The sequence below is a fragment of the Canis aureus genome, chromosome 37 (genome assembly GCF_053574225.1).
Source record: "Canis aureus isolate CA01 chromosome 37, VMU_Caureus_v.1.0, whole genome shotgun sequence".
In the NCBI taxonomy this organism is placed as follows: Eukaryota; Metazoa; Chordata; class Mammalia; order Carnivora; family Canidae; genus Canis; species Canis aureus.
The window spans coordinates 20,915,408-20,940,413 of NC_135647.1; the positions used below are offsets into that span (position 1 = coordinate 20,915,408).

The 25,006-nt window shown below is 41.7% G+C and overlaps 1 protein-coding gene across 4 annotated transcripts in view; it reads right to left on the reverse strand.

Annotated features, from left to right (window-relative positions):
* Window positions 1-25,006, reverse strand: part of FARS2 (phenylalanyl-tRNA synthetase 2, mitochondrial) — a 499,567-nt gene that overhangs the window by 126,031 nt on the left and 348,530 nt on the right. For all 4 annotated transcript variants that reach the window (XM_077886004.1, XM_077886002.1, XM_077886005.1 and 1 more), the window contains one exon: window positions 7,663-7,814. In XM_077886004.1, coding sequence (XP_077742130.1) covers window positions 7,663-7,814 — 152 coding nt within the window. The remainder of the gene's footprint in view (window positions 1-7,662; window positions 7,815-25,006) is intronic.

The following is a 25,006-nucleotide window of genomic DNA, read 5'->3' on the forward strand; positions in this document are numbered from 1 at the left end:
AAATCTTATGGAACATTCTCCCTTGCTCTGTTCTCACTAGACACCTGATTAAATCAAGTAAAACTTTCTCCGGCTCCAAATTATACACTTGAATAAGTAGATTCTCCCCAGTGAGGCTATAGGCTATTAAAACAAAACAAATCAAGAAAAACAAAACAAAACAAAAAACAAAATGAAGTTCCTGTTGGTCTCCTGGATTTTCTTATTTAGCCATCCCCTACTTTCCACCCCCATGAAGATCCAAATCCGATCCCACCTCTAAGGAAGGGCAATCAGGAGCCCTGGAGCAGCAGTTAACACCCAAGCAGACTGCTGCCCCCAAGCCCGGCTCCTCTGTGACCACTTGTCTGCTCTGCCACCCGCTTCCACTGCACTTGCTGACTGCATGGCGCCCTACCAAACGTCCCCAGTAAGAAAGACACCCTAGATCTTGGGTGCCATTTGGCCCATGTGTATACATCACTGGTCCCTTCCCCTGGAGTTGACCTCTCATCCCCAGAGGTCCCTGCCTGCCTTTGTACACTAACAGCCTAAATCTCAGTTATGACTAAGTTAAGGAAAAGTAACTAGCCCAAGAGACACTCTGGCTGCCACATGGCACCACCCCGGCTTGCACACTCTGTGGTGCTGGAGCTCTGCTGAGTCTGTCTCTGCTGCTCAGAAATGTGGATTTTTCTTGAGTGATTCAAATGGGTCTCAAAGACTTTCTTATAAATCATGAGCCCATCTTCAGAGAGTCAACTCCAAGATCTATTATCAGAATAAGTGTTTGGTCATCCTACAGACGATTCTGAGGCTGTACAGCATCAAGCTGTATTTGGATTCATAATTCTCTTGGTTATTAAGACATCGTCATTAACTGTGAGGGTCGTGGTACGGTTAAGGCCAACCCTCTGTGGGGTATGAAAGACAAATTAACGGACACAGTGTGGAGGGTGTGTTTGGGAGAGGGAGGCAGGCTCCCACTGAAGCTCTTGACATCACAGTTGGGTGGCAGCTACTTAAAAGAAGTGACCTTGTGACCTGGGGTAACAGAAACAAAGATCCAAAATGATTTGGAGCATGACTCATACTTGCCCAAAATAATGGGCTGGGGCTGCCCCTCGCCACTGCATTTCTGTCGGCAATACTGAGACTTACATTCCCCTGCTTAGGTTGTCCTTGGAATGCACTTGAACTTGCTTTAATGTGCTCGATACCATTGGGAGTGGGACAGGGAAGCATCAAGGGACGTGGGTTACTTCTGCCTTGCATCTTAGAAAGAGAGCATTCAACCTCCACACTGCAGAAAGGTGCACAGATGCCAAGTGAAGATTCTATCCAAAGAATTCCCTGAAAACTGCTAATTGAAAGTGAAAGGGGGAAGAGCGGCTTCAGGGTTAATTTTCACAAAGGGGAGCTGCAGCACAGGGGATCACTGAAGATCCACTCACTGAGCACCTGCCTCTCTCCTTGCCCGGCCGTCGAGCCGTCTCTCTCCCTCTCCGCTGCGGCCGAGATGCCGCTCCTGGGGCCCTGCAGGTCAGTGCCGAAGGTAATCCCAAAGAATCCTTCAGCAAACGGCGAGGTGCTGGGAACAAGGCAGAACAAGGTGTTCAGGGACTGAACTAATTGTGTTTTAATTTGTCTAACGCTGGTGGCAAACAGGGCTGCTTATGTGGCCGCGAGAAAACGCACCCCTCGTGGACTGCTTTAAAGAGAAGGCTTTGGGGAAGGGAGGCAAAGACAAATATCCAGGCTAAAAATAGTTTTCTTAGAATTGCTTTCTGGGCTGTCTGAACGGCAACAATAAAAGTTCTTATAACTCACGCCACCGGCATTGCAATAAAAGCGAGGGAAGGGAAGAAGCCGGGAGAGTTCTGAAGCGGGCCTGGCCGCCTGGAGCCACGGCCCTGCCACCGCACGCTGCCCATTTCAAGGGGACGCAACTTCTAACACGCTCTCTCAAGATTAGCTGCGGTTGGTTTTTCATTGCTGGCCAAGCTTTAAGTTCAGATAATTCACTTGTTTGGCTCTGTCACAAGAAAGCAGACCAGGGAGTGACTTGTAAACCAGAGATGTCACCCCCCCTGCCATCCACAGCATTTTCCCAGCACACAACCCGGGAACAGCCATACTGACGACACAGCTCCGCTGACCAGCATCTGTGCCACTTCAGTAGTTTTATTTTTTACGATTAAATGTGTGCTCCTTTAGCTGCAGGAAGAACATGTATCATTTCAGGATGATAGTTTTCTATGAAGTCCCACTCTGCTTCCCGTGATTACCAGAACTTCCTAGTCGTATGTCTCTGGCTGCCAAATCCAAGACTTCCAGCTGTGCTGAGGTTATTCTTTATTTTAATAAGCAAGATGGGTTGATTGTGAAAGTTACTGGTTTTTACTGTGATAGCTATTTAAAAAAAAACTAAAAAAAACAAATGCAACTCTGCTGTTTTAAAGTATTTCACATATACAGGCTCATCTAATTTTTGCAGCTGCCATTTAAAGACAATGTCAGCACCTGTGGTTGGCCGATGAGGTAACAGGCTCAGAAAGTCCTTTTATCAGACATTTAAGATGTGCAGGGCCAAGACTTGGCTGATGGCCTCTGACTAGGAATTCTGGGCTCCTTCCACTGGACTACATTGCTTCTACTTCCTATGTCATAAAATACTTCTGGTCATTTAACAAAAGCTCCTCTAAGTAATGAAGAAGGGTCAATGAGCCACCCACCAAGCATCACGCAGGGAGGCAGTCTCCTTCCACTGATATAAACATTGCGGGAAGATGGAAGCAAGTGACTATGCCATAGTGCCCTACGGAGTTTCCATCACGTAGAATAGCTTAGAAAAGCTCAAATGCAAATAAGGAACACAAGATATGAATGAGCCAACATTAATGGCTCAGTCATAAAGAACAGTACTGTTAGTTGGATCAAGGAGGGGTGAAGAGAGCTTGGGACTCACCTACAGCTCAGTATGCTTACTTCTAGCATCTTGGCCCTAGCTAGACCCTGACCATGGGTTTACGGATCCAGGAAAGCGTGTCCATATCTGTATGAGCAGGATGCACAGAGTAAATGGCAGCCCCAGGAACAAGGTGGCTGTCTAGGAGAATCACTGGTGTGAGCATATGGCCAGGCAGCACTGGCTGCAGACACCTGGGGCATCTTCCCCACACCCTCTTTCTTGCAGTCCAGTCAAGTAAGTCTTTTAAATCCCCCAATTCTAACTCCAAAACCCTCTACCTTGGGCTCAACCCACATCTGTCCTATCTGAGCCCACTGCGCAGTCCATTTCCACAGTTCACAAATAATTGGTGGCATCCTTACATGAAGTGCTAGAGGCTGAAGACAATGGTTAAGTTTCTTTCTGCTCCTCTTTGCTCTCTTCCCACCCCGGGCCAGGAACTATTTTAAGCAGTTGTGTCACAGGAGAAAATAAACACTGTACCCCATAATTCCTTCAGGCGTATGGACAGAGAGACTCAAATGACCAGTGTGCTCATAAATGCGCTGGACAACAGAGATCTAGGTTTTTATGTTGACATACATAATTTATTTTCTTAAGGCTTCTCATTACTCAGTACATGTCTATAATACATATTGCAAAGGCATCAAAGTATATCCGGTGACCACAGTTCTCCTCTCTAGGAGTCATCACTACTCTGTTTTTTGTTATGTGCAATTTGGAGCTATAAGAATGTTTCTGCACATTAAGTGGCCTATAGACTAAGTGGCAAAGATGCTCTGGGAGAAGGTTCTGAATGATGGACCAGAACAAAAAATCATCTTCTTCTAACCTGAAGAGCTGTTATCTGTAACTCTCCGAGGTACAAATTTTTACCTGTAAAATACCTGGTTACCTGTAACCCAGAAAATATTTGCCCATTTGCCTAACATTATGAAATTAGGTCCGGGGCAGCCCCGGTGGCGCAGCGGTTTAGCGCCGCCTGCAGCGGGGGTGGGATCCTGGAGACCCGGGATCGAGTCCCACGTCAGCTCCCTGCATGGAGCCTGCTTCACCCTCTGCCTGTGTCTCTGCCTCTCTCTCTCTCTCTCTGAATAAATAAATAAATCTTTAAAAAAAAAAAAAAAGAAATTAGGTCCGTATTCAGAAGTTTATATCTTCCTGAAACATCTTGGGATCTGCTCTTGTTCACAAAATGACACTGAATTTTTAAAAAAACAATTTAAAAATACACAATTTGTTCGACTACTTGTTTATTTCAGAGAGTCTTTCACTTACTACTAGCATCTCTCAGTTCTTGATATTAGGCAAAGAGAGGTCAGAGCTCAAGATATGCATTGATGAGCACAAGGTCAGGTGACCCTTCACTTGCCACCACCCAAGTCAGGAACTCTTACCGGGAGGAGAACGGGAGGGTGCAGGGTGCCCGAGGGAGAAAGATCTCTGAGAGGAGTTTAGAATACGTGAGTGAGGCTCAGTTAAACAATTGTATGTGGCACCCTCCTGTACATCAGGAGTCAGCCAAATCTCGCCCATCACTTGTCGTAATTAAGGCTTTACTGGAACACAGCTATGTCTGTTTGATTTCATTTTATCTATGGCTGTTTTTGCAATAGAAGAGGTGGGTAGATGTTGTGGAGACCCCATGGCCCAGAAAGTAAAAAATATTTACTATCTGGCCCTTAACAGAAACTATCTGGCCCTCTTGCCTTAGATATTTCCTGAGAGTCTTTATTCAGTGAGCCATTCTTACTAAATAATGCATGCTTTTCCATAAGTCTGTTCTTTTCCTCAGGGCTATAATAGCAAAGTCCAACTTGGTTACTAGTAACAAAGACCTAAAAAACAATGGCTTTAACAAGATACTTGTCTCTCACATGAAAGTCCAGGGCTGAACTGATGCTCCAGTTTCAGACACCCAGACTGTACTCGATACAACCTCCACATTGCCAAAGTCACATCATGGTCCAAAATGGATGCCAGAGTACCGGCCATCACATTCACATCCAAGTAGCAGGAAAGAAAAAGGATGGTCTCAACCCAACTTTCAGGAAACTTTTAGAAATACCTAAACATTTCTATTTATAAATCATGGGCTAGACTGGGCCACATAGGTACACCTAACTACAGTGGAGGCTCAGAACTGTAGACTTTCAGTTGGCTGGGAAGCTGCTTAGATAAAAAATCAAGGTTACATTATTTTTTAAGTGGGGGATTGGATATTGAGAGATAATTATCTCTGCCACAGGAACTTTACTCCAACCGCCGAGTCCCCTTATTAAGATAGTGCATACTCTGGGCAGGGTAATCGTTGGGCATAGCTCCAGAATAATTGGCCTTAAATATTTGTTTAGCATTTGTTTAAAAAATGGTAAGATCAATGCCAATAAAAAGTTTTTTTTTTTTTATTTTTTTTTTTGGGGGGTCGGTTAGTTGTTTTCAAATTTCCAATTGAAAGTACGGTCTCCTCTGGAAGGAACTAGACAAATTCTCCTTTCATCAGTTAGTCTGTGGTTATGTGTCCAGACCTGCATCAATACAGTGCTCCTATACAGTCCAGTGATTTTTTAAAAAATGGAATATATTTGCCTGCCCAGTCTGTCCATGGTCAAAAGACCCTGACACTATCTCACTCTCACAGCAATTTCTCCAATTAACATGTCTCTTCAGCATTTACCCTCACCACTGCAAATCACCTACTAAGTCAGAAAAAAACAATATTTATGCCTCCCCAAACCATACTTACTTCCATATCTCTAACCTTTAAGATCTGATCATCTCCAACCAGAAAGGGCTATTCGTCCTAACTTTTGACACTGATGATATGAGAGGTAGATGTTAGGCTAAGGCAACGTCAAGAAGCAAAAGCTTGAGAAGCTTGAGAAATTAGGAATGGATTCTGAATCCTTGATTCCCAAGGATTCTCCAACAATGGAGAAAAAAATAATAAGTCATGTGCTTTTGGTATCTTAGTTAATACCAAGCAGTCTTAGTTCCATACTTTCTCTCCCCTTCAAAAGGAAGTAACTGGAATTTCACTATCAACATGCAAATTCCTAGAAATTTCTCTCACAGAAAAGTCCCGGGCTAAATGGATATTCCATCATGTCAAAAACCCAGGCTGCTCCATATATTCTTTTTTCTATAAAGTTAGGGGATATCATCTGCAAACTCCAAAACATATTTAAAAGCTGTCAATAGCGCTGAAAGCAGGGAGAAGCCAATGAGAAGATGTGAAGGAAAGAAACACACACAGTGGCATTTGTCAGAAAATACCAGCAAAGACACATTTCTCAGAGCGGAGGGTTATTTATAATCTGAAGTTCAAAATCTTTACCACCAGTAAGTGTTGAAACTGAGGTAAACAAAGACAAATCTTTTGTTTGTAAGAAGAGAAGATTTGCGGTGGGAGGCAGAACTACACAAAGAATCAATGAGATGAGTGAGTTATTTCTTGGCACTGGAGAGGACAACAGCTGTAGGGTGGTGGAAAAAACCAGCCTGAAGGATCATCTGAGCCCCTCCCTGCCAGGTCAACCCCCAACCTCACACCTCAACTTTGCACATAGCTGGTGCAGAAAATCCAATGCCATTCAAATACAAGTAACAAAAAGGCAAATCACATGCATGCCACAGGTACATCAACTTTAAAACTTGGAGAAAATAATAAGGAAGATGGCAGAAAAACTTATTAGCAAAGAAGTCATAGAAAAAAAATGTTGCCCAGGGACCGTAAGAAATTACTGGCCAAATATCTTGCAATAAATTTTAAAAACCAAATGAAGCAATTGCTCTATGAAGTAAAACTACAGTGCAGAAATAATTCAGAGAATAGATGGCAAGAAAACAGGAGGAACTGAAATGCAAGCTCAGAAAAGGGGGAAAAACAAAGTAACAAAGATGGAAATGGAATGTTAGCAAGGAAGAAGAAACTGCAGAAAATAGGAAGGGACGGAGAAAGTAGTGATGAGAAAAGCATTCAAAATCAAGTGAAAATAAAGAGTTTTAAAACAGTAGAGAGAAAGTAATAGGCAGAGAAATCAGATAAAGAACAGCCTACTCATACAGAACTGGAATTCCTGAAGAATGTAACAGAACAATGGATCAAAACAAATCTATAATGATGTAACTTAAGAAAACTTTTCTAAAACCAAAGCAGAGTCAAATCCCATCAGTGTAAGACCACCACACACCCACACACCCACCCCCACCCCCTCAAACACCCCCTCTCCCACACCCCAGGGAGAACAGGCCAACACCGAGATGGATCCCGATAAAGTTACTAAACTTTATCCGAGGACCTAATACAGCTTTTGGCATGTGGCAAGTGCTGAATAAATATTCACTGAGAGACTGACAAAACAGCTTTTTTTCTCCAAACCCCTGTTTCTGCCACATCTCCTCTGTTCCTGGGATGTGATATGGTAACAAATCACTTCTAAAAACAATACTGAAAAACTCCAAGATCTTTAAAACATTCTGTTTCACATATTTGCTAAGACAGGAAAGATTAAAGATGCATTTTAGAAAGATTTATAGAAAAGATTGATATCAAAGCCTTTTCTCATAACTATATATTCACTATAAATTCTGGAGATATTTTGTCTCATCTGCATTGAATTTCAGCAAAATTTTATTATATGTTTTCATATGCCATTTGTCACATAGAGAAAAAAAAAAAACAGATAAAATCAGAAAGTGTTTTTACTTACTTTGGATGTTCAAATTTGTCTATCAGATCAACTTTTTCCACCAGGTCTCCTCCAACTGTTCGTACCAAGTCATAGAAATCATTTTCTGTATAATTCTCGGAGGGTAACCAGAATGAGATGTCATTTATCACAGCAGGGTATTTGCTAAGAGGCTAACAAAACAAGAGAAGAAAAGATAGATTGATTTGTTAGTTGGATAAGAATGTTTAAATTTTTCATGGAAAGTTACACTTGGCTAATTAGAAAATGCTGGTAAAACATTATTTGAGTCCTTGAACTTTCAGGAACAAAATGAACTTAAACAATAAGCCAATATTCAAAACTAGCAAATTCCATTATGAATTTACAGATTCTTATTGTATTCATGTGTAAATTACCATATATTATATTTATATAACCATTAATGTTCAATTTAGTATAAAGCAATTTGAATATATCATATTTGAGTTTTTTTCGTTTGAAGACTAGAGGAGAAAAGTTCAAATTTAATTAATAAGCGATTCATTATAACTTCCTATGATTATTTTTAGGAAGTCATTTTAATAGAGAAATAAGTAAAGGCTTGTCAAAATTGATATTTCAATTAGTAATGTCATTATTTGTTAGTATTTCTAATTATTAAAATAAAGCACTGGGATGATAAGTAGTCACTGAGAGAGTTATTTTTCAAATTATGACTTTAAGGATGGATAAACACAAATGTAGCCATTTCCCCGTTTATCCTATTTTTTCTCCAATTTATTCAAGCTCAATATTATATTGGGCAGACACTTAAAATTAGATACTTTTAAAAGTTACTGCCTTTGTTTACATGGCTTATACACATATAAGTGTATATATAGCAAGTATTGGTTATAAGTTACTGCCACAATAAAAAATGTTTCATTATATAACTATGAAGTCCTAAGGGGATATGTGCTAAAGTATAAATATATCTGTTAGAAAAGCAAATTTATAAACCGGTTTACACCAAGCCTGATATTACTATAAACCCTTTGGTGAATCACTGATCAGAAAAAGTATATAACTTTTTAAATGGTAAAACCTCTGAAGAACCAAACACTCACACAAAAAATGATTATTCAACTTGAAATATCAATAAAGTTGTCAGACAAATGTATCGGTTCAGAACACACATTTCAAATGAACATAATAAAGCTACCATCTAGGTGCTTTTGACAAAATATCACGGCTCCTGAAAAACATCCTTGGTTTTCTCTCCTCCAGTAAAGTCAAGATCCTGTGATAAATCCTCTATGGGTTAATGTAACAATACACAATAGGACTATGCTGGTTATACCAGTTGCTTTTTCCTTAGACAACATCCTTTTGCCGCTTGAGGAATGTGGAAATTTAGGGGGATTGGCTAAAAGGCTGGGATTGCCAAGAATTAGCATGTAATGTCCTCTTTAGTTGACCCAAGCTGAGGTACCAGTGGGCTCTTACATCAGACATGGGAGGCGCCCAACGGAGCATTTGCTGTCAGCAACCCATTGATAACACGTAATACGCGATAATAGTATAATAATGCCGTCAGCCAGAATACAGGCCCCCAAGACATTAAGAAATACATTTTAAAGTAAATTACCATTTTAAAAACCAGGGAGAATAGCTCAGACTGTTTGTTGTACCACAAACTAGTTCAAGCTAACAAATTATATAGAACAAGTTTAAAGTCATGGTTTTATCTAAAGGAAGCAAGCATTCACTATACTAATTGGCAGGTGTCAGATGTGGGATACTTCCTAGTGACTTTTGCTTTCTCGAGATGGGGGGGAATAAAAGTTTGTTTTAAAAATGAGGTAATTACAGATCTATGGCTACTGGAATGTAGGCTTTCTGAGGCTTAGCAGAGGTGGTGTTAAAAACTATCCAGGGCTTCTCACTGATCTTGGGATAAAGTCCCCAGTTCTTGAAAAGCTCTAGCTCCTTCTGTTGTCCTCCAGGCTCACATGAGCTTGGCTTATTTGGTTTCTTGAACACACTAAGCTACTTCCTCCATATACTGTTTCCACCTTCCCTACCCTACTTCTGGTCCTCGGCTACCACGTTCACTTCTAAGTCTCAGAGACTCCATCCAGCAGTCCCCTGTTATGACAGCCTATACTTCTCTTTCAGAGCACCTTTCGTAATTGTAATGGTCTGTGTAATTACTTAATGTCCGTCTTCCCAGTATATTTCAATTTTTGAGGGTGGAGCGTGTATCTTTTTTTAACTTCCTCTATTAGCCGTGATATTGTAGTATTCATCAAGAGCCCATTACAATGCTACCATGTGTGAGCAATGGCTATGTTACAGTGAATTACGTGAATCAGTTTAGCTGTTCTTTCCTCTCTAACCAGACCGGCTAACAGACAGGTCAGGTAAATAAGTCATAGAGACTTGCCTCCATCCCTGGCTATGCTGCATGATAAAGACACAGTGACCATATGGAATGACAAAGGTGAGGCTGGAGAGGCAAAGTGATTTGATAGGGACTTGCTAATCCACAATCACAGAACCAAACAATTTTAGAATTGGAAGAAATCTGTTAACCGAAAGAGGTAAACTGAGGCAAGCTTGAATGACCAGAAACTGGGTTTATTTAGGAATAGCAGAGGAATTGCAATTTGGAAAATGCATGCTGCCGGCAGGTCCAATGAGGGCTTGGGGCAGCTCTGTTAATGGGAAGGAGCGCACAGAGAAGGGAATCCGGCCAGAGTCTGGAGGATGGCAAAAGGTTCTTGGCAGATGTTCACTGGTCAGGAGACGAGTCTCAATTCTCTGTAAATCAGGTATTTACAGGGACCCAGTCTCCCTGTTCTCGAGTTCCATTCTTCTGAGGGAGCACGTTTCCTATCTTCGGTTCCATTTTAGACTGAAATCCTTTTACAGACTTTAAATAGCATAGTATTATTTTTGTTTCCTCATTTCTTTTCTTGATCTAGATGAGCAAGGTCTACTTTATTGGTTTTATCAAATAACCATGAATTGATTTTTTTTTCTTTTGAGATTGTCTATGGAATTCTTGTAGTGTTTTTTTTTGTTTGTTTGTTTTGTTTTGTTTTAAGACCTGAGAAGGTGATCAAAAACTACAGTTACAGTGGAGACTTTAAAAATCACAAGTCAATATTATGAACTATTTAATAACACTGAATTTGAAAACTTGGATTAAATGATAATTTCCACTCAAGACAGAAAATTTAAACCAATGGACAATGTCAATTGAATTATCAGTCAAATCTCACAACAAGTGTTAGACTCAGATGGTTCATAGTATAACTTCATCAAATATTTCAGGTGAAGCAGTCTCTTTAACACACAAACTATTTCATTAAACAGAAAAGGAGGGAAAAATCAGCTAATTTTGTGAGTTTATAAACTTGAAGCCAAAGCTGGATAATCAAGAATAATTTTAAAAAGTTGTAGACAAATTTCACCTTACAACCTACAAATAAATCCTAAATGTAACTTCAACAAATACAAGTCGAGAGCCTACTAACATTAGAACACAAAATGACCAAGTAGGGTTTATTCCAGAATAACAGGAATGTTTTGAAAAAACAAACAAACAACAACAACAAAAAAACTACTGCTCAACACATAAAGAAAAAAATCATGATTATTTTTCAGAGAGAGGAAGTATTTGATAAATGTAATACTTATTCATTATAAGAAAAAAGAGTTTTTTGGCAAACTATAAATGGAAGGCAGTGTCCTTCCTTCCAAGACATTTATTGAAAACCTATAGCAAACATATTCAATGTTAAAGTTTTTTAGAAGTATTCCAAATCAAGAGTAACATAAGGATACCCACTCTCACCCTTGTTCTGTCATATTATAAATCCTAACCCAAGGCAGTAAACAACAAAAGCTATTAGAATGCAATCAGGCAAAATTTGTGATCCCCATTTGAATCTTCCTTATAACTGTATGACTTTTGTTGCAGAGCACCAGCAGATACTTAGAAGGACAGAAAGAAAAATATTTTTCCCTCTCCTGCATTATCCTTATACTTACAGCATTGTGGCTACTTCTAATGGGGTTGGAATAATATCCTTGTTTTATTATCCTGGGAACCTATAAATGTTTTTCAGTTTGCCCTTTTAAAAACCTCTTATCTCTGCCAATTACTGACAGTTCCAACCCCAGAATTGTTTTATTTCCTATTTTGGGTTGGGGGACAGAACATTCATGGAGTTATGCACCACCTTAACTCCAAGTCCTCCAACTGTACCGAGTGCCCCCTGTAGGTTCATATCCCTGTCACTATGTCCTCTAGAACCAGGACCAACATCTGGTTTACCCGTGTAGCCCAGCAGCACTACAGTGTCCGGCTAATAAGTGCCAGTTGAACTCATGCTGAATTGACTGCACTATGGGGTCTGTGGCCATACTTCCCAAATTTTCAAGGATAGTTTGAATTTTTAAAATAGTAATTATGATTCCAAAAAGGACAATTCTCCATGGAATCTGGGTCACATGAATTTGGTTTCTGAAGTTGTATTCTCCCCTTTTTCTTTCAAGTAGTTCTGCTTAGTAAGTTTTACACCCATGTCCCTTTACTCTCCCCACTGCCCCTACTTCCCTTTAAAAGGCCCACTCATATCTTTAGACCCGAGTCTCCAGACATGCGGCTGAGAACACTGGCAGTTGAAGTGCCAGAGTCCAAGTATTTAACAGGAGGCAGATAGAAGTGGGGTGCATTTCTCCCCTGCTCCAATTAATTTCAGCTTTTATCTGATCTTTTTGCTGTTTAATTGATTTTATTCTTTCTCTAGTTTATTTAGGTGAAAAACTAACTCCTGTATTTTGGGGCTTTCTTAGTTTTCAGTAAAAGTATATAAGGCTATAATGTTCCTCTCAGTATCTTTTTAGATATATCCCACAAACTATGTCCTTCTCTAAATTTTCTTTCTTGCATTCTATTGGCAATTTTAAAAAATATTCTGGTATTTTTCCTTCAGTTAAAAAGCTGTAAATTGTATGTTTATTCTTTTATTTATTTATTTTTTAGGATTTATTTATTTATTTGAAAGAGAGAGGGAAAGAAAGAGAGAGAGAGAGAGAGAGAGAGAGAATGAGAGAGAATGAGACTGCTCGCTGAGCAGGGAGCCTGACACGGGGCCCAATCCCAGGATCCAGGATCATTATCTGAGCTGAAGGCAGGATACTTAACTGACTGAGTCACCCAGGTTCCCCTGCATGTCTATTCTTTAATATATACACACACAAATATCCTTTAATAAACTGTTCTAAAGCCTAAATTTATTTAGGATCATCTATTCTGTCTTAAATGACAGAAATGTCACTTTTTTTTTCCTCCCCAACTATTGGATTTTTATCTTTTAAAAAGCACACACAAGGGGTGCAACATTGTTGGTTCATAAAGGTCTTTTCCTTGGCATTTTGAAATTATTTTTCTAGACCTATTATGCTGATGACAAGTCTGCTGTCAGCACCATTTCTTCCTAGGGAATCTCTTTTCTTCTTGGCAGTTGGGAAGTTTTATCTTTATCCTAGAGGCTCTGTAGTTTGATTCTGATTAGGTCTGGTCTGCATTTATCTTCGTTCATTCTGCTCAGCACTCAGGGTGTGCTTGCAATCAGAGGGCTCATGTGTTGTTCCACTTTGGAAAAATTCCAGCCACTCCTTCTCTGCCATTCTTTTCATTCTCTTCTGGAACTGCAATAATACATATTATGGAGCTTCTTACTCTATCTTCTCTTAACTGATCAATTTGGTTTTTAATCTTTATGTATTCATGCTGGATTCTTGGTGAGTTCTTCAGTAAATTCTTAATTTCTTAATTCTCTTCTCAACTGAGTCTAGTCTCATCTGCTTTTTCTTCTTATTTCAATGAATCTGTTATTCATTTGTGATTTTTTTTATATCTACTTACACTCTCTTTCTTTTTTTTAATTTATTTTTTATTGGTGCTCAATTTGCCAACATATAGAATAACACCCAGTGCTCACTTATACTCTATTTCTGCCTGTATTTGCCACTTATTCAGAATTTCCCTTTCTTCTACTCCTTTTGTATTTTTTAATAGGTATTATCCTTTGTTGATCTCTTTAAGGATGTTAGGCATTGTTTTTTCTTAAAGAATGCTTTCTGATTTTACCTTACTCCCCATTGAACCCAGATTCCAGTTGCTATTTTGGCTGACACTCTGAGGTTAGAGTTTTTTTATATGGTTTGGAATTTGTGTGTGCAGACCTATCTTGTATGAGAGACAACCACTAATATCCTCTCTCTCTTTTTTTTAAAGATTTTATTTATTCATTCATGGGACACACACACACACACACAGAGAGAGAGAGAGAGAGAGAGAGAAAGAGAGGCAGAGACACAAGGTAGAGGGAGAAGCAGGCTCCATGCAGGGAGCCCGACATGGGACTCGATCCCGGGTCTCCAGGATCACACCCTGGGCCGAAGGCAGCACTAAACTGCTGAGCCACCCAGGCTGCCCTAATGTCCTCTCTCTAATCACCCCTCCTTGGTTAGAGATTTTTGTAGTTCCTATACTTGTATTCCTAGCCCAGAATCAAATTGGTAGTGCTTTCTGGGTTCCCACCTATGGTGAGATTGCTGATGATGCTATAGGGGTGACTTATCCCAGTTCCTGATAAAGAGGCCATGTCTCAAAATAGACACGCGGATCAATGGAACAGAACAGAAAGCCGAGAAATAATCCCATGTTTATATGGTCAATTAATCTTTGGTAAAGGAGGCAAGAATATACAATGGGAAAAAGACGGTCTCTTCAACAAATGGTGATGGAAAACTGGACAGCTACATGCAAAAGAATGAAACTGTACCAGTCTTACATCATGCACAAAAATCAACTCAAAATGGACTAACGATCTACACTTGAGACGTGAAACCATAAAAAAATCAGAAGAGAGCACAGGCAGTAGTTTCTCTGACATTGGTCGTAGCAACGTTTTTCTAAATATATCTCCTAAGGCAAGGGAAACAAAATAAAAATAAACCACTGGGACTATATAAAAATAAAAAGCTTCTGCTTTTTACGAAACAATCAACAAAAGTAAAAGATAACCTACCACATGAAAGAAGATATTTGCAAATGTGGTATCTGACAAAGGGTTAGTATCTAAAATATATAAAGAGCTTCTATAACTCAACATCCCAAAGCCAAATAATCCAATTTAAAAATGGGCAGAAGACTGATGGCTAACAGAAACATGAAAAGATGCTCAATATCACTAAATCATCTGGGAAGTACAAATCAAAAGCACAATGAGATATCATCTCACAACTGTCAGAACGACTAAAGTAAAAAGTTCAAGAAACAACAGGTGTTGGTGAGGATGTGGAGAAAAAGGAGCCCTTATACACTGGTGATGGGAATGCAAACTGGTATAGGCACTGTGGAAAACACTACGGAAGTTCCTCAAAAAATTAAAAATAGAATTACCATATGATCCAGTAACTGCACTACTGGATCATATGGTAATGGTGCTGTACTAGATGGAAACACTAATTCAAAAAGATCTATGCACCCCTATGTTTACTGTGGCATTATTTACAATAGCTAAGAAATGGACAAAGAAGAAGTGGTATATCTATACAATGGAATGTTACTTAGCCAGAAAAAGACTGAAATTTTGTCATTTGCAATAGCATGGATAGATCTAGAGGGTGTAACGTTAAGTGAAATAAGTCAAAGAAAGACTAATATCATATGATTTCACTCATGAGTGGAATTTAAAAAATAGATAGACACAAACAGAAAGAAGATACAGAAACCTAGACTCAACTATAGAGAACAAACTGATGGAGAGGTGGGTGCTGGGATGATAGGGAATAGGTGGAGGGGATTAAGAGTACACTTAATGTTGATGAGCACTGAGTAATATAATAATAAGTGGTGAATCCCTATACTGTGCACCTGAAACTAATGTAACACCGTATGTCAACTATACTGGAATTAAAATTAAAGAGGCCATGTCTCTGTCCTGTTCTCTCCCTAGGATCAAAGCTTCACTTAAGCTACAGGTCATGGTGGCAGCAATTTGCAGCAGTGATTATTGCCTCCTTTCTAGAGTAGGAGAGCACAACCACCTGACCCTGCACATCATGTGGAGCTCTTTTAGTCCTGATGCTCCACCAGAGCCAGACCATTGGTTTCCCTTCCCTGCTTACGAACCTGGCATGCGCAGTGTCTTCATTCTCACTCTCCACTTTGTATTTGTCTCTTGTCCACAGATACAGCTCTTTTTGTAGGGGGAAACGGCAAAGGCATGGTCCTGTCTTTTTCATGTTCTCTTTTTAGATTTTTATCTATTACTGCTGCTTGTGTGAAGCAGGTAAAGAACAGCCTACAAAGCAACACCAGCTTGACTCTGTATTTCCTTACACAATGGTTCTCAACTTGGTATGGGAGAGGACACAGACCTCTCTGAGAATATGAAGATTCAGATCTTTGTTCCCAAAGCATATTTTCCCAAACACAGATTTCTGCCTAGGCTTCTGGGGTTCGCAAACCCAGTAAAAGTCATTCAAGGAGTCAGATATGGATCCCATCTCCGACCTGTACTTAAAATCGTGCCGTAAATTCAAATACAGATGACTGAAATTATTATTCGAACGGAACTGATGAAATACCAAAATTGTTCTTTACTACCATATGAGAGACACATAAGTATGTATAGTTTGCATTCACATACACTGTAGGGAATGTACACTTGATGATAATAAAGCCAAACACGAAGTCATAGTTGTCTTGTAGTAGCTACTAGGAATGTAGTCATATTTGTATAAATAAAAAAAGTCTGCTTTTTACAGGCTGGACTAAGAAACTCCTTACTGTAACTCAGAACAACTCTGAAGGGCCACCGTGATTTCAGAGCTGCCTATGGGTGTGCTGAGGCCTTTGTTGCATCAGACTTCTCCCGCTGACCAGTCCCACTTCTGTACCTTCCCTTCCACGGGGGTTGATCCTGACAGAACTTGATAATAAGCCTCCGGCTTGCTAACCTCTGTCTTAGAGTGTGCTTGCTAAGGGGACCTGACTTGTGACTCCTAGACATCAACAAGACCAGTTGATGGAAGCATTTGGAGTGTGTAGGGGGCCCGCAAGCATCAAGGGACCTACACTCACTCAGAGAGAGGCAGATCTGGATTGGAGTTCGGGTGCCTTCTATCAGCTGTATGCTAGAGAGAATGACTCCACAGTGCTGCCCTGCCAAACGTGCACGTGAGGCCCCGCAGGTGAAGACCTGAACCGCAGTCCCACGTGCATCTAGGGTGCCTTGTGATCCTCTTGGAGAGGACTGCTAGGAGGCCATCTCCTACTCACCCCTACCTCTCCCCTGGGAGGCTATTATGAGGCAGCGTCTCATCACCACCTGGGTTCTGAAGAGGTATGCAGCTTCCTGCCTTGCTCTCCTCACAAAAGAGTCACAGGATATAAAACTTCTTAGCTGCAGTCTAGAACTGGCTCCTCAGAATGGGGTACTTCACAACTTATGTTATAATCATCCACTCTGCTACAGACTGACTTATCTTGGAGTCTTAAACCCCAATATCCCAGAATGTGACCTTTCCTGGAGAAAGAGTCTTTACAGAGATAATCAAGTTAAAATGATGTCATTAGGGAGGCCCTCATCCAGTATGACTGGTGTCCTTATGTAAGGGGTAATTTGGACACAGGGAGGGAGGGAGGGAGGGACGCACACACAGGGAGCACCATGTGAGGAGATTCCAGGGATAGGGGTGATGCTCCTATGAGACAAGGAATGCTGGGGATTGCCAGCAAACCACAGCAGCTAGGGGGAGGCTGCAACAGATTCTTCCTCACAGTCCTGAGAAGGAACCAATCCTGCCGGCACCTTAATCTTACATCACAGTCTCTCCATCTATAAACTTTGTTACGGTTTCCCCTCAGCAAACTGTAATGAAGATGACATGACATTCATGAAGCACAGACTTAGTTGTTTTCAAGCCACACCAATGACTTGGATAGTTGAACATATATCATATTTGACAGTTGTCCACGACATCTGGTTATAAATCATACGCTTGCCCAATGACTGGAGTTGGGGCAGGGACTAAAAGGTGAGATTTAGGTTTCATAATACTCCTCCATCCTACCTGGCCCCTTGCTCCAGGCTCACCTCTATATTTAAAATACCAGTGTCTATGGACGCCTGGGTGGCTCAGTGGTTTAGCACCTGCCTTTGGTCTAGGGCGTGATCCTGGAGTCCCAGGATCGGGTCCCACATCAGGCCCCCGGCATGGAGCCTGCTCTCCCTCTGCCTGTGTCTCTGCCTCTCTCTATGTGTGTCTCTCATGAATATATAAATAAAATCTTAAAAAAAAAAACCAGTGTCCCCATGTATCTTCCAAGGTTAAGATCCTCAAAGTCTCCATTCTTATTAACTCATGGAAAAAAAAAAATCAAAGTTCTTTAGGCCCTCTGTATCTGTTCATAAATGTTCTCAAGGAAGACAATCTTAACTTCCAGTTGGTAATACAACTCAGTACTTTTATTCTAGTTTGCTGTATTTCTATCAGAATGTTCCTCTTACACACTCTTCTCTTCAACAATAACTAAGGCAGGATAAGAGATCATCGTTCCCCACTCCGCATGTTTTCTGTACTAGTCAATCATTATTAACTGAACCTCTGCCTTCTTGCCTTTAGGCAAAGCTATGACATTAATTTTTTTCTGGTGTAGTCATAATTTTGACAGTCCCTCTAACAGGGGAGGGTCTGCTTTTTTGACAAGTTCTCTACAGAGTTCTGGAACTGTCAAGGTGGCTTTTAGTCAGCTTTCAACCAAGTTCAAGATTAGGCAAAAGATTACTTTGCAGCTCTTCCAGGCACTGCTTCTCTTTCTAGATCAGAACACATGGCCCCTTGGTTTTTACTGTAGTATTATTGATGGTTACCATTTGTGGGGTTCTGTGTGCCAAAGACTGTGCCAAGCACTTCTATGCATCAGCTCATCAGTGCACACACAGCGCTATCTCACGAGATGGATGCTATTCTTCTCACTGTGTCCCCGAGGGAACCGTGGCTTGCGGACTTCAGCTCATTTGCTCAAGGTCAAAGAGCGGGAAGTGGCAGAGCCAAGATCTAGTGCAGGGCAGGTGACGCTCTTAACCCTATGCTTTAAGGCCTCCCTCTTAAAACTACAGACTCACAGAAAGTGGCTCAGCTTCCAGTACTGTCTCCACAAGTACTCTATCCACCCTACTTAGTAATTATGTAAATAAGAACAAATCTAACATTTATCCCTATGCTGCCTGCCATGACATTTCCTTTTCGAATGATTCATGGAGCTTTTAGATTAATTATCTTGATTTATAAGTATTTTTAGACTGTTTACAGTCCGTGTGATTGTGTTCTTATCTAAATTAACTTAAAAATCAGTCTTACCTATAAAAACAGTCTGCGCCATCAATTACTCTGCTTTACATTGCAATGTTCCATAGCTCATCTTTTAATTCCATCGATTCATTTTGTAATAAAAAAATTGTTTATCAAATTTGGCTGGCAGGTTCGGTAGTTCACAAATTCAGGTTGTTCTAACTCATGATTCCATGCAGCCTTGGTGTTTACAGATTTTCTCACTTTGTTCCAATATTCCGATTTGACTCTGATCTAATTTCTCTGAGTGCCAGAAGCATGGCGTGTTGGTCAGAGGCAAGCACAGTCCCTACCCAGGCGACTTTTATTCTGTTACTTCACCCAGAAGCCACATGAGAACCAGCAAGTTTTTTTTTTTTTCTTTTTTATTTATGATAGTCACAGAGAGAGAGAGAGAGAGAGAGGCAGAGACACAGGCAGAGGGAGAAGCAGGCTCCATGCACCGGGAGCCCGACGTGGGATTCGATCCCGGGTCTTCAGGACCGCGCCCTGGGCCAAAGGCAGGTGCCAAACTGCTGCGCCACCCAGGGATCCCCGAACCAGCAAGTTCTAAACATTCTTTCCAACTTTCAGTCTCTCATATTTGTTCTAAACTTTTTATAGACTTTCAGTTCTGGCTGAAGATTCATAGAAAATAAAGAATTTCCACAATGAAACTGTGTGGAACCATCATTTTAGGGCAGCCTTCTACTGAATTAACTTTCCACGTTTCTATGCCATGGTTCCCCCCTCAACTATCCACTGAACTCCCTAAGAGCAGACACAAAATTTCGAATATTTTTGAATCCTTCCAAATTTTGAGTACTAGATGTCTTCATTACTTAAACAGATGCACGTGAAGCTGGGTGCGGGGCAGAGAGCTGTGGCCTCACATTCTCCGTGGGACCTTAGGGATCCTAAGCCAGGTTTCCCGGCCCTGCCTGAATGTCATCGCTTCTAACTTAAGTTAGATTTCTAAGTAAGCCTCGGAGATCTTTGTTCAAATTGAATACCATATGTGCTTCTAGCTAAAGAAGGACTAGCAGAGGGAGTGGGAGCCTGCAGCCCAGACCACCTCCTCAGAGCTCTGGCGGAGGTCTGCATGCAGGAGACAAATGTGAAAAATAAAAGAATATCTTATTGGGGGTGATGAAAATGTTCCCAAATCGATGGCGGAGAGGGCTGCACATCTCTGCAAACATACTAAAGACCAGGGGACGGGGGTGTCACACAATTTAAGTGGGTGAATTGTGCGGTATGTGGATTATATCTCAGTAAAGTTGTGAGAATAGGAAGTGAATAAGTAAACTTGTTGATCAAAGAAATCAGGGTTCTGGAAATGGAGAGCTTCTATTTTGTTTGTAGTCTCTCTACCTCATTTTCCGAACTTATCAAAGACTTCATCTCTGCACTCATATTTTCAGGTTCAGATAATCAAATCTTTCTGAAGCCAGCATTACTTCTGCACTCTGGGCTTTCTTCTCCAAGGTAAAATGTTTGTCAAAGTTTTGCCCGAGTGTTTAAATCTCTCATAAAATGCCTGGTCTGGACCTTCACAGCTCTATACAATCACTAGAGTTTAAGTGAGGTCACATTTAGCTTTATGACCCTAATTTTTCCCAGTAAATCATGTTTTACTGGGAGACAGATATTTCCCTTTCTTATGCCTCAAGTAAGTGAACAGAGGCTCCATTTTATCCCATCTTGTTCTCCTGCCTCCCCCCCAAAAAAAATACAAAATGGGAAACTAGGTTTGTTAATTCCCAACCCCAAATTTAACCTCAAAATGATACTTGCTTAATTAGAACATGAACTCTGTGAGGGGGACTTCAGTCTACATTTCATGTTCCCTCTTCTGTACAAGCACCCCATTCCGTTAGGGACAGTGCATGCTGGGAGGTAAAACCAAGAACCAGCTAGAAAATGTAAGTTGAACTTGCCTGAGTTCATACAGAGCTAGCCTTCTGACTCTTCCAGGGTTCAGGGGAAAATAGGCAAAATAAAAATTAACCTCAAGAACTTAAGACATAGGATTTCAATGGCTTGTTCAAAACCAGAGTAAAGATCAAATTCAAGACTCTCACAGACAAAAGGCCTCTTATAGATGCTCATGGAGTTGACCTTCTTCCTTTTTATCTTATCCTACCTTCGTCCCCTACATCCCTGTTCACTGGTCCTTTCGGGCCAGATCCTTTTAGATGCTTTAGGCCATCAAGATGACTTGATGCTACATGCTTTAATATTTCTTCCTGACTCCCATAATGCCAAAGGATTAACACTGTCTCAGTTGTTCTACAACAACAGACCCCAGGGAACAGATACCCATCTGGGGTCTAATGTGTTCTCCATTTCTTTTGGTAACAGAAATGTGTAGGGGAAGTGGGTGAGCTAATTATTTCTGAAAAAAACCAACAACAACAGTAACAACAACACTTACTGTTTGTTTTTTATTTCCTAGAATATAATCTAATACCAACTCTCAGTCATAGAGTAAAAATGGATAGGGGAACAAAAGGCTGAGACCATCTCAATTTTTTAAGAGAAAACATCGTAGCTGCCCTGGGCAAGGAGAGGAGTGGAGGGGGATGGAATGAAATGGGGAAGAAACCATGAGATGCAAGATACTGGTGATATTCACTACAGCAGGGTGCTGCCTTCATGGGTATCCACTGTACTACTATACCTCACAACTTAAACATGTTATTTTTCAAATATCAAACACTGGATTAAAACAGTAAAAAAGGGGGCAGCCCAGATGGCTCAGTGGTTTAGCGCCGCCTTCAGCCCAGGGCCTGATCCTGGAGACCCGGGATCGAGTCCCACGTCGGGCTCCCTGCATGGAGCCTGCTTCTCCCTCTGCCTGTGTCTCTGCCTCTCTCTCTCTCTCTCTCTCTCTCTCTGTGTGTGTGTGTCTCGTGGATAAATAAAATCTTTAAAAAAAAAAAGTAAAAAAGGATATCAATGCTTAGTCATTCACCTAGAGAAATTATGTAACAAAGGGAAACACTGGCCACAGATTATGCATTTATTATGCATTTACATGTGAAAAAGAAATGTTTTTTCCATATTTAAAAATAAAATTCCAGCTGTTAATATTGGATTCTATTTCAACAAAGAAAACAATGAGTTCAGCTTCCCCACACTAGAGATGAATGTGAAGCATCATTTTCTTTTGTACCAAATCCAAGTGAGTCTAGCAAAGTCTACAACAAAGTTCATAGGGCGCAGATGTGATACCTCAGGTGAAAGCAAGCGGAATGCAAATATGGGTTCTAATTGAGAGACACCCCCCCACTCGGGAGAGCAGAAGAATTTACATGTAATTGGAGACAGAGAACACAACAACCTCACCAGGCACCTACTATGTGGCAGCTCCGACACTGTCCCTGCCACCAAGGAGCTCACGGATGACAGGGGAAGAAGGCTCTAGGAAGTGGCACACACAGAATGTGGTTTGTGCACTGGAGCAGGGGGAGCCTCCCTGGTCCCGGAGGCTCAGCTATCTTTGTAGCTATGGCTAAAAGCCTGAGGGGGGGCCATCAGATTACCTCTCTCCCCTCCCGAGAGAAAACACATCTTCCGTAAGATAAGCTCATTAAAATAATAAAATACGGAATGCATATGAAGAAGTTTTGGGCCATCTGTCGTGTCGGAAGCCCAAGCTGACAGGGAGAAAAGGTGGCGAGTGACTCCTTTCTGGAGAAGGCGCTGCCGTATAGGACACCCACTGCCCAGAGGCAGGGCCACAGTTCTGCTTCTCCCTGGCCGTGGAAAACTGCCAAGTTCTCTGGGCCCCAATTTCCTCCTCTGCAAAAGAAAGCACTTTGCACCTCACACACTGTGGTCTATCAAAACTGCCCCACAGGATGTCACAAGAGGTACCCCGAGGAACCCGCGCCGTCGTCAAGTACATGAGGAACGCTGGGTTTTACCAACTTCAGCAGGGAAAACCCACCCTTCCTCCTCTTCCGAGGTCTAGGTCTTAAACGGCCGAAAGGATCAAGTGAGCCCAAATTTTCGATTCCGCTGGCTACGCGAGCCACGCCACCTGCCAGGGAGGACGGGTAGGGGCATTTGCCAAACACACCCATGTCCTGACTGCTGGGATGGCTCAGTGCTGCCTCCACCCGAATCACAATTTCTGCCACTCAAAATGACCCTGAGTTTCTTGCCACTTTAAACAGAACTTTAGAGGCAGAAAAATAAACTTTTCGGACTTACATCAAATAAACCTCATGCCACGTCGCGGGGGCTACAAGCAAGCAAAACTGTCACTCAAAGAGGTAATATTCCAAGCTCATTAATGATTAACTTCCCTTATGCAAAACGAATCAAAATGTTCCCGTACACAGGCTCAGCCACGAAGGCAACTTTCGAGATTTCTCTTTTCCTCCAAAATGATCACGTTGGCTGGTTACCTGCACGTGACCCAGGCTTTTCACTTCCAGGTACCCAACCTCACAGTGGGGCAAGGCACACACGGTGTCGTCCGGGTTGTACAGATGGGGAAATGGGAGGGCAGAGGCTGTGCTGAATGGTGCACAGGTAATGAGTGAGTGTCCAGGGGGCTCTGAACAGGTGCATGTGGCCCCCAGATCATCAGTTCATCCATGAAACCACACCAGCCCCAGTGTAGGGCCCCTCCTGCTGAGGTCTCCCTGAATATGGAGGACAACAGTCGGGCTGCCTCTCCTGTGTCTCTTAGGACCCTCTTCACCCTTTCTGAGCGGTGGCCCATCCCTCAGCCCCAAGACTCCTTGCAAAACAGGAATGATATCCTTACCTCATTGAATTGTTATAAAGATTAAATGGGTTAATATATATTAAAGACACCTTATACGGTAAGGTAAGGTATGATCAACCATCCCATTCTTTTTGCTTTATAAGCTTTTAAAAAAAGTTATCAGATTAACGACAGCAACGGCTACCAGTTAGCTAGTGCCTACCAGGGGCTGTCACCTTGGTTCACCTTCAAATGAAGCCTAGAGGCAGGTCACTCAGCTGGCACAATTCAGCCCTGCCACTTACAAGTTTTTGTGATGCTGGGCAGTACCTTCACGCTCAGCTCCCCATCTGCAAAACAAGGATCCTGCCAGTGGCCCTCATTTGGTTGCTGTCAGAATCAAAGCATCAGCACACGTGAAGCCCATGGTAACTACCTAAATGTTCAGCGCCTCATTTCTCCTTCGTTTGTACGTGGCCGAACCATGACTCGGATCCATGACTCAGATCCATGACTCGGATCCTGCTGTATCTACCACCTCTTGACGCTGTGGCACTTACTACGCTCTGTAATCTGGGAGGAGTTTACAGATCTCTCTGTGTGACTTGATTAAAAGTGTCTCAAAGGGCAGAGGCCACATTTTCTCCCTCTCTACGTGGAGCACGGTGCTTGGCACAGAGGGGAAATAACTAATGTGTGTGGGATTGTGGCTCTCTTCTGTGGCTGCTGGTTTCATCAACCATGATCTGGCTGTGGTCCCAGGACAGAGGCTTCTTGGAGGAAAGAAGGAGGCAAAGGGGGAGGGGGCCATGTGAGAGATGCTGACAGAGAGAAGGACAGAGGACTGAGAGGTGGACCAGAGACATTACTTCCCTTAGCAGGGCCTTGTGGTGGAGGGATGAGAGGGTTATAAACTGAAAACACAAAAGTACCAAGGGCCTTTTAGACCTTTGTTCTGGAGAGCTAAGGGGTCACACATGGAGTGGAGAGGAGGAAACAGAATAAGAGGCTCAAGACTTTGGATTTTTTTTTTTTAAAAGACTTTATTTATTTATTTATTGATGAGAGACACACACAGAGAGAGAGAGAGAGAGAAACAGGCTCCCTGTCGGGAGCCTGATGAGGGACTCGATTCCAGAACTCCGGGATCATACCCTGAGCCGAAGGCAGATGCTCAACCACTGAGCCACCCAGGCGCCAAAGACTTTGGAATTTTATTAAGGCTCCAAATGATGAGGGAGAAAGACCCTGTTAGGTTAC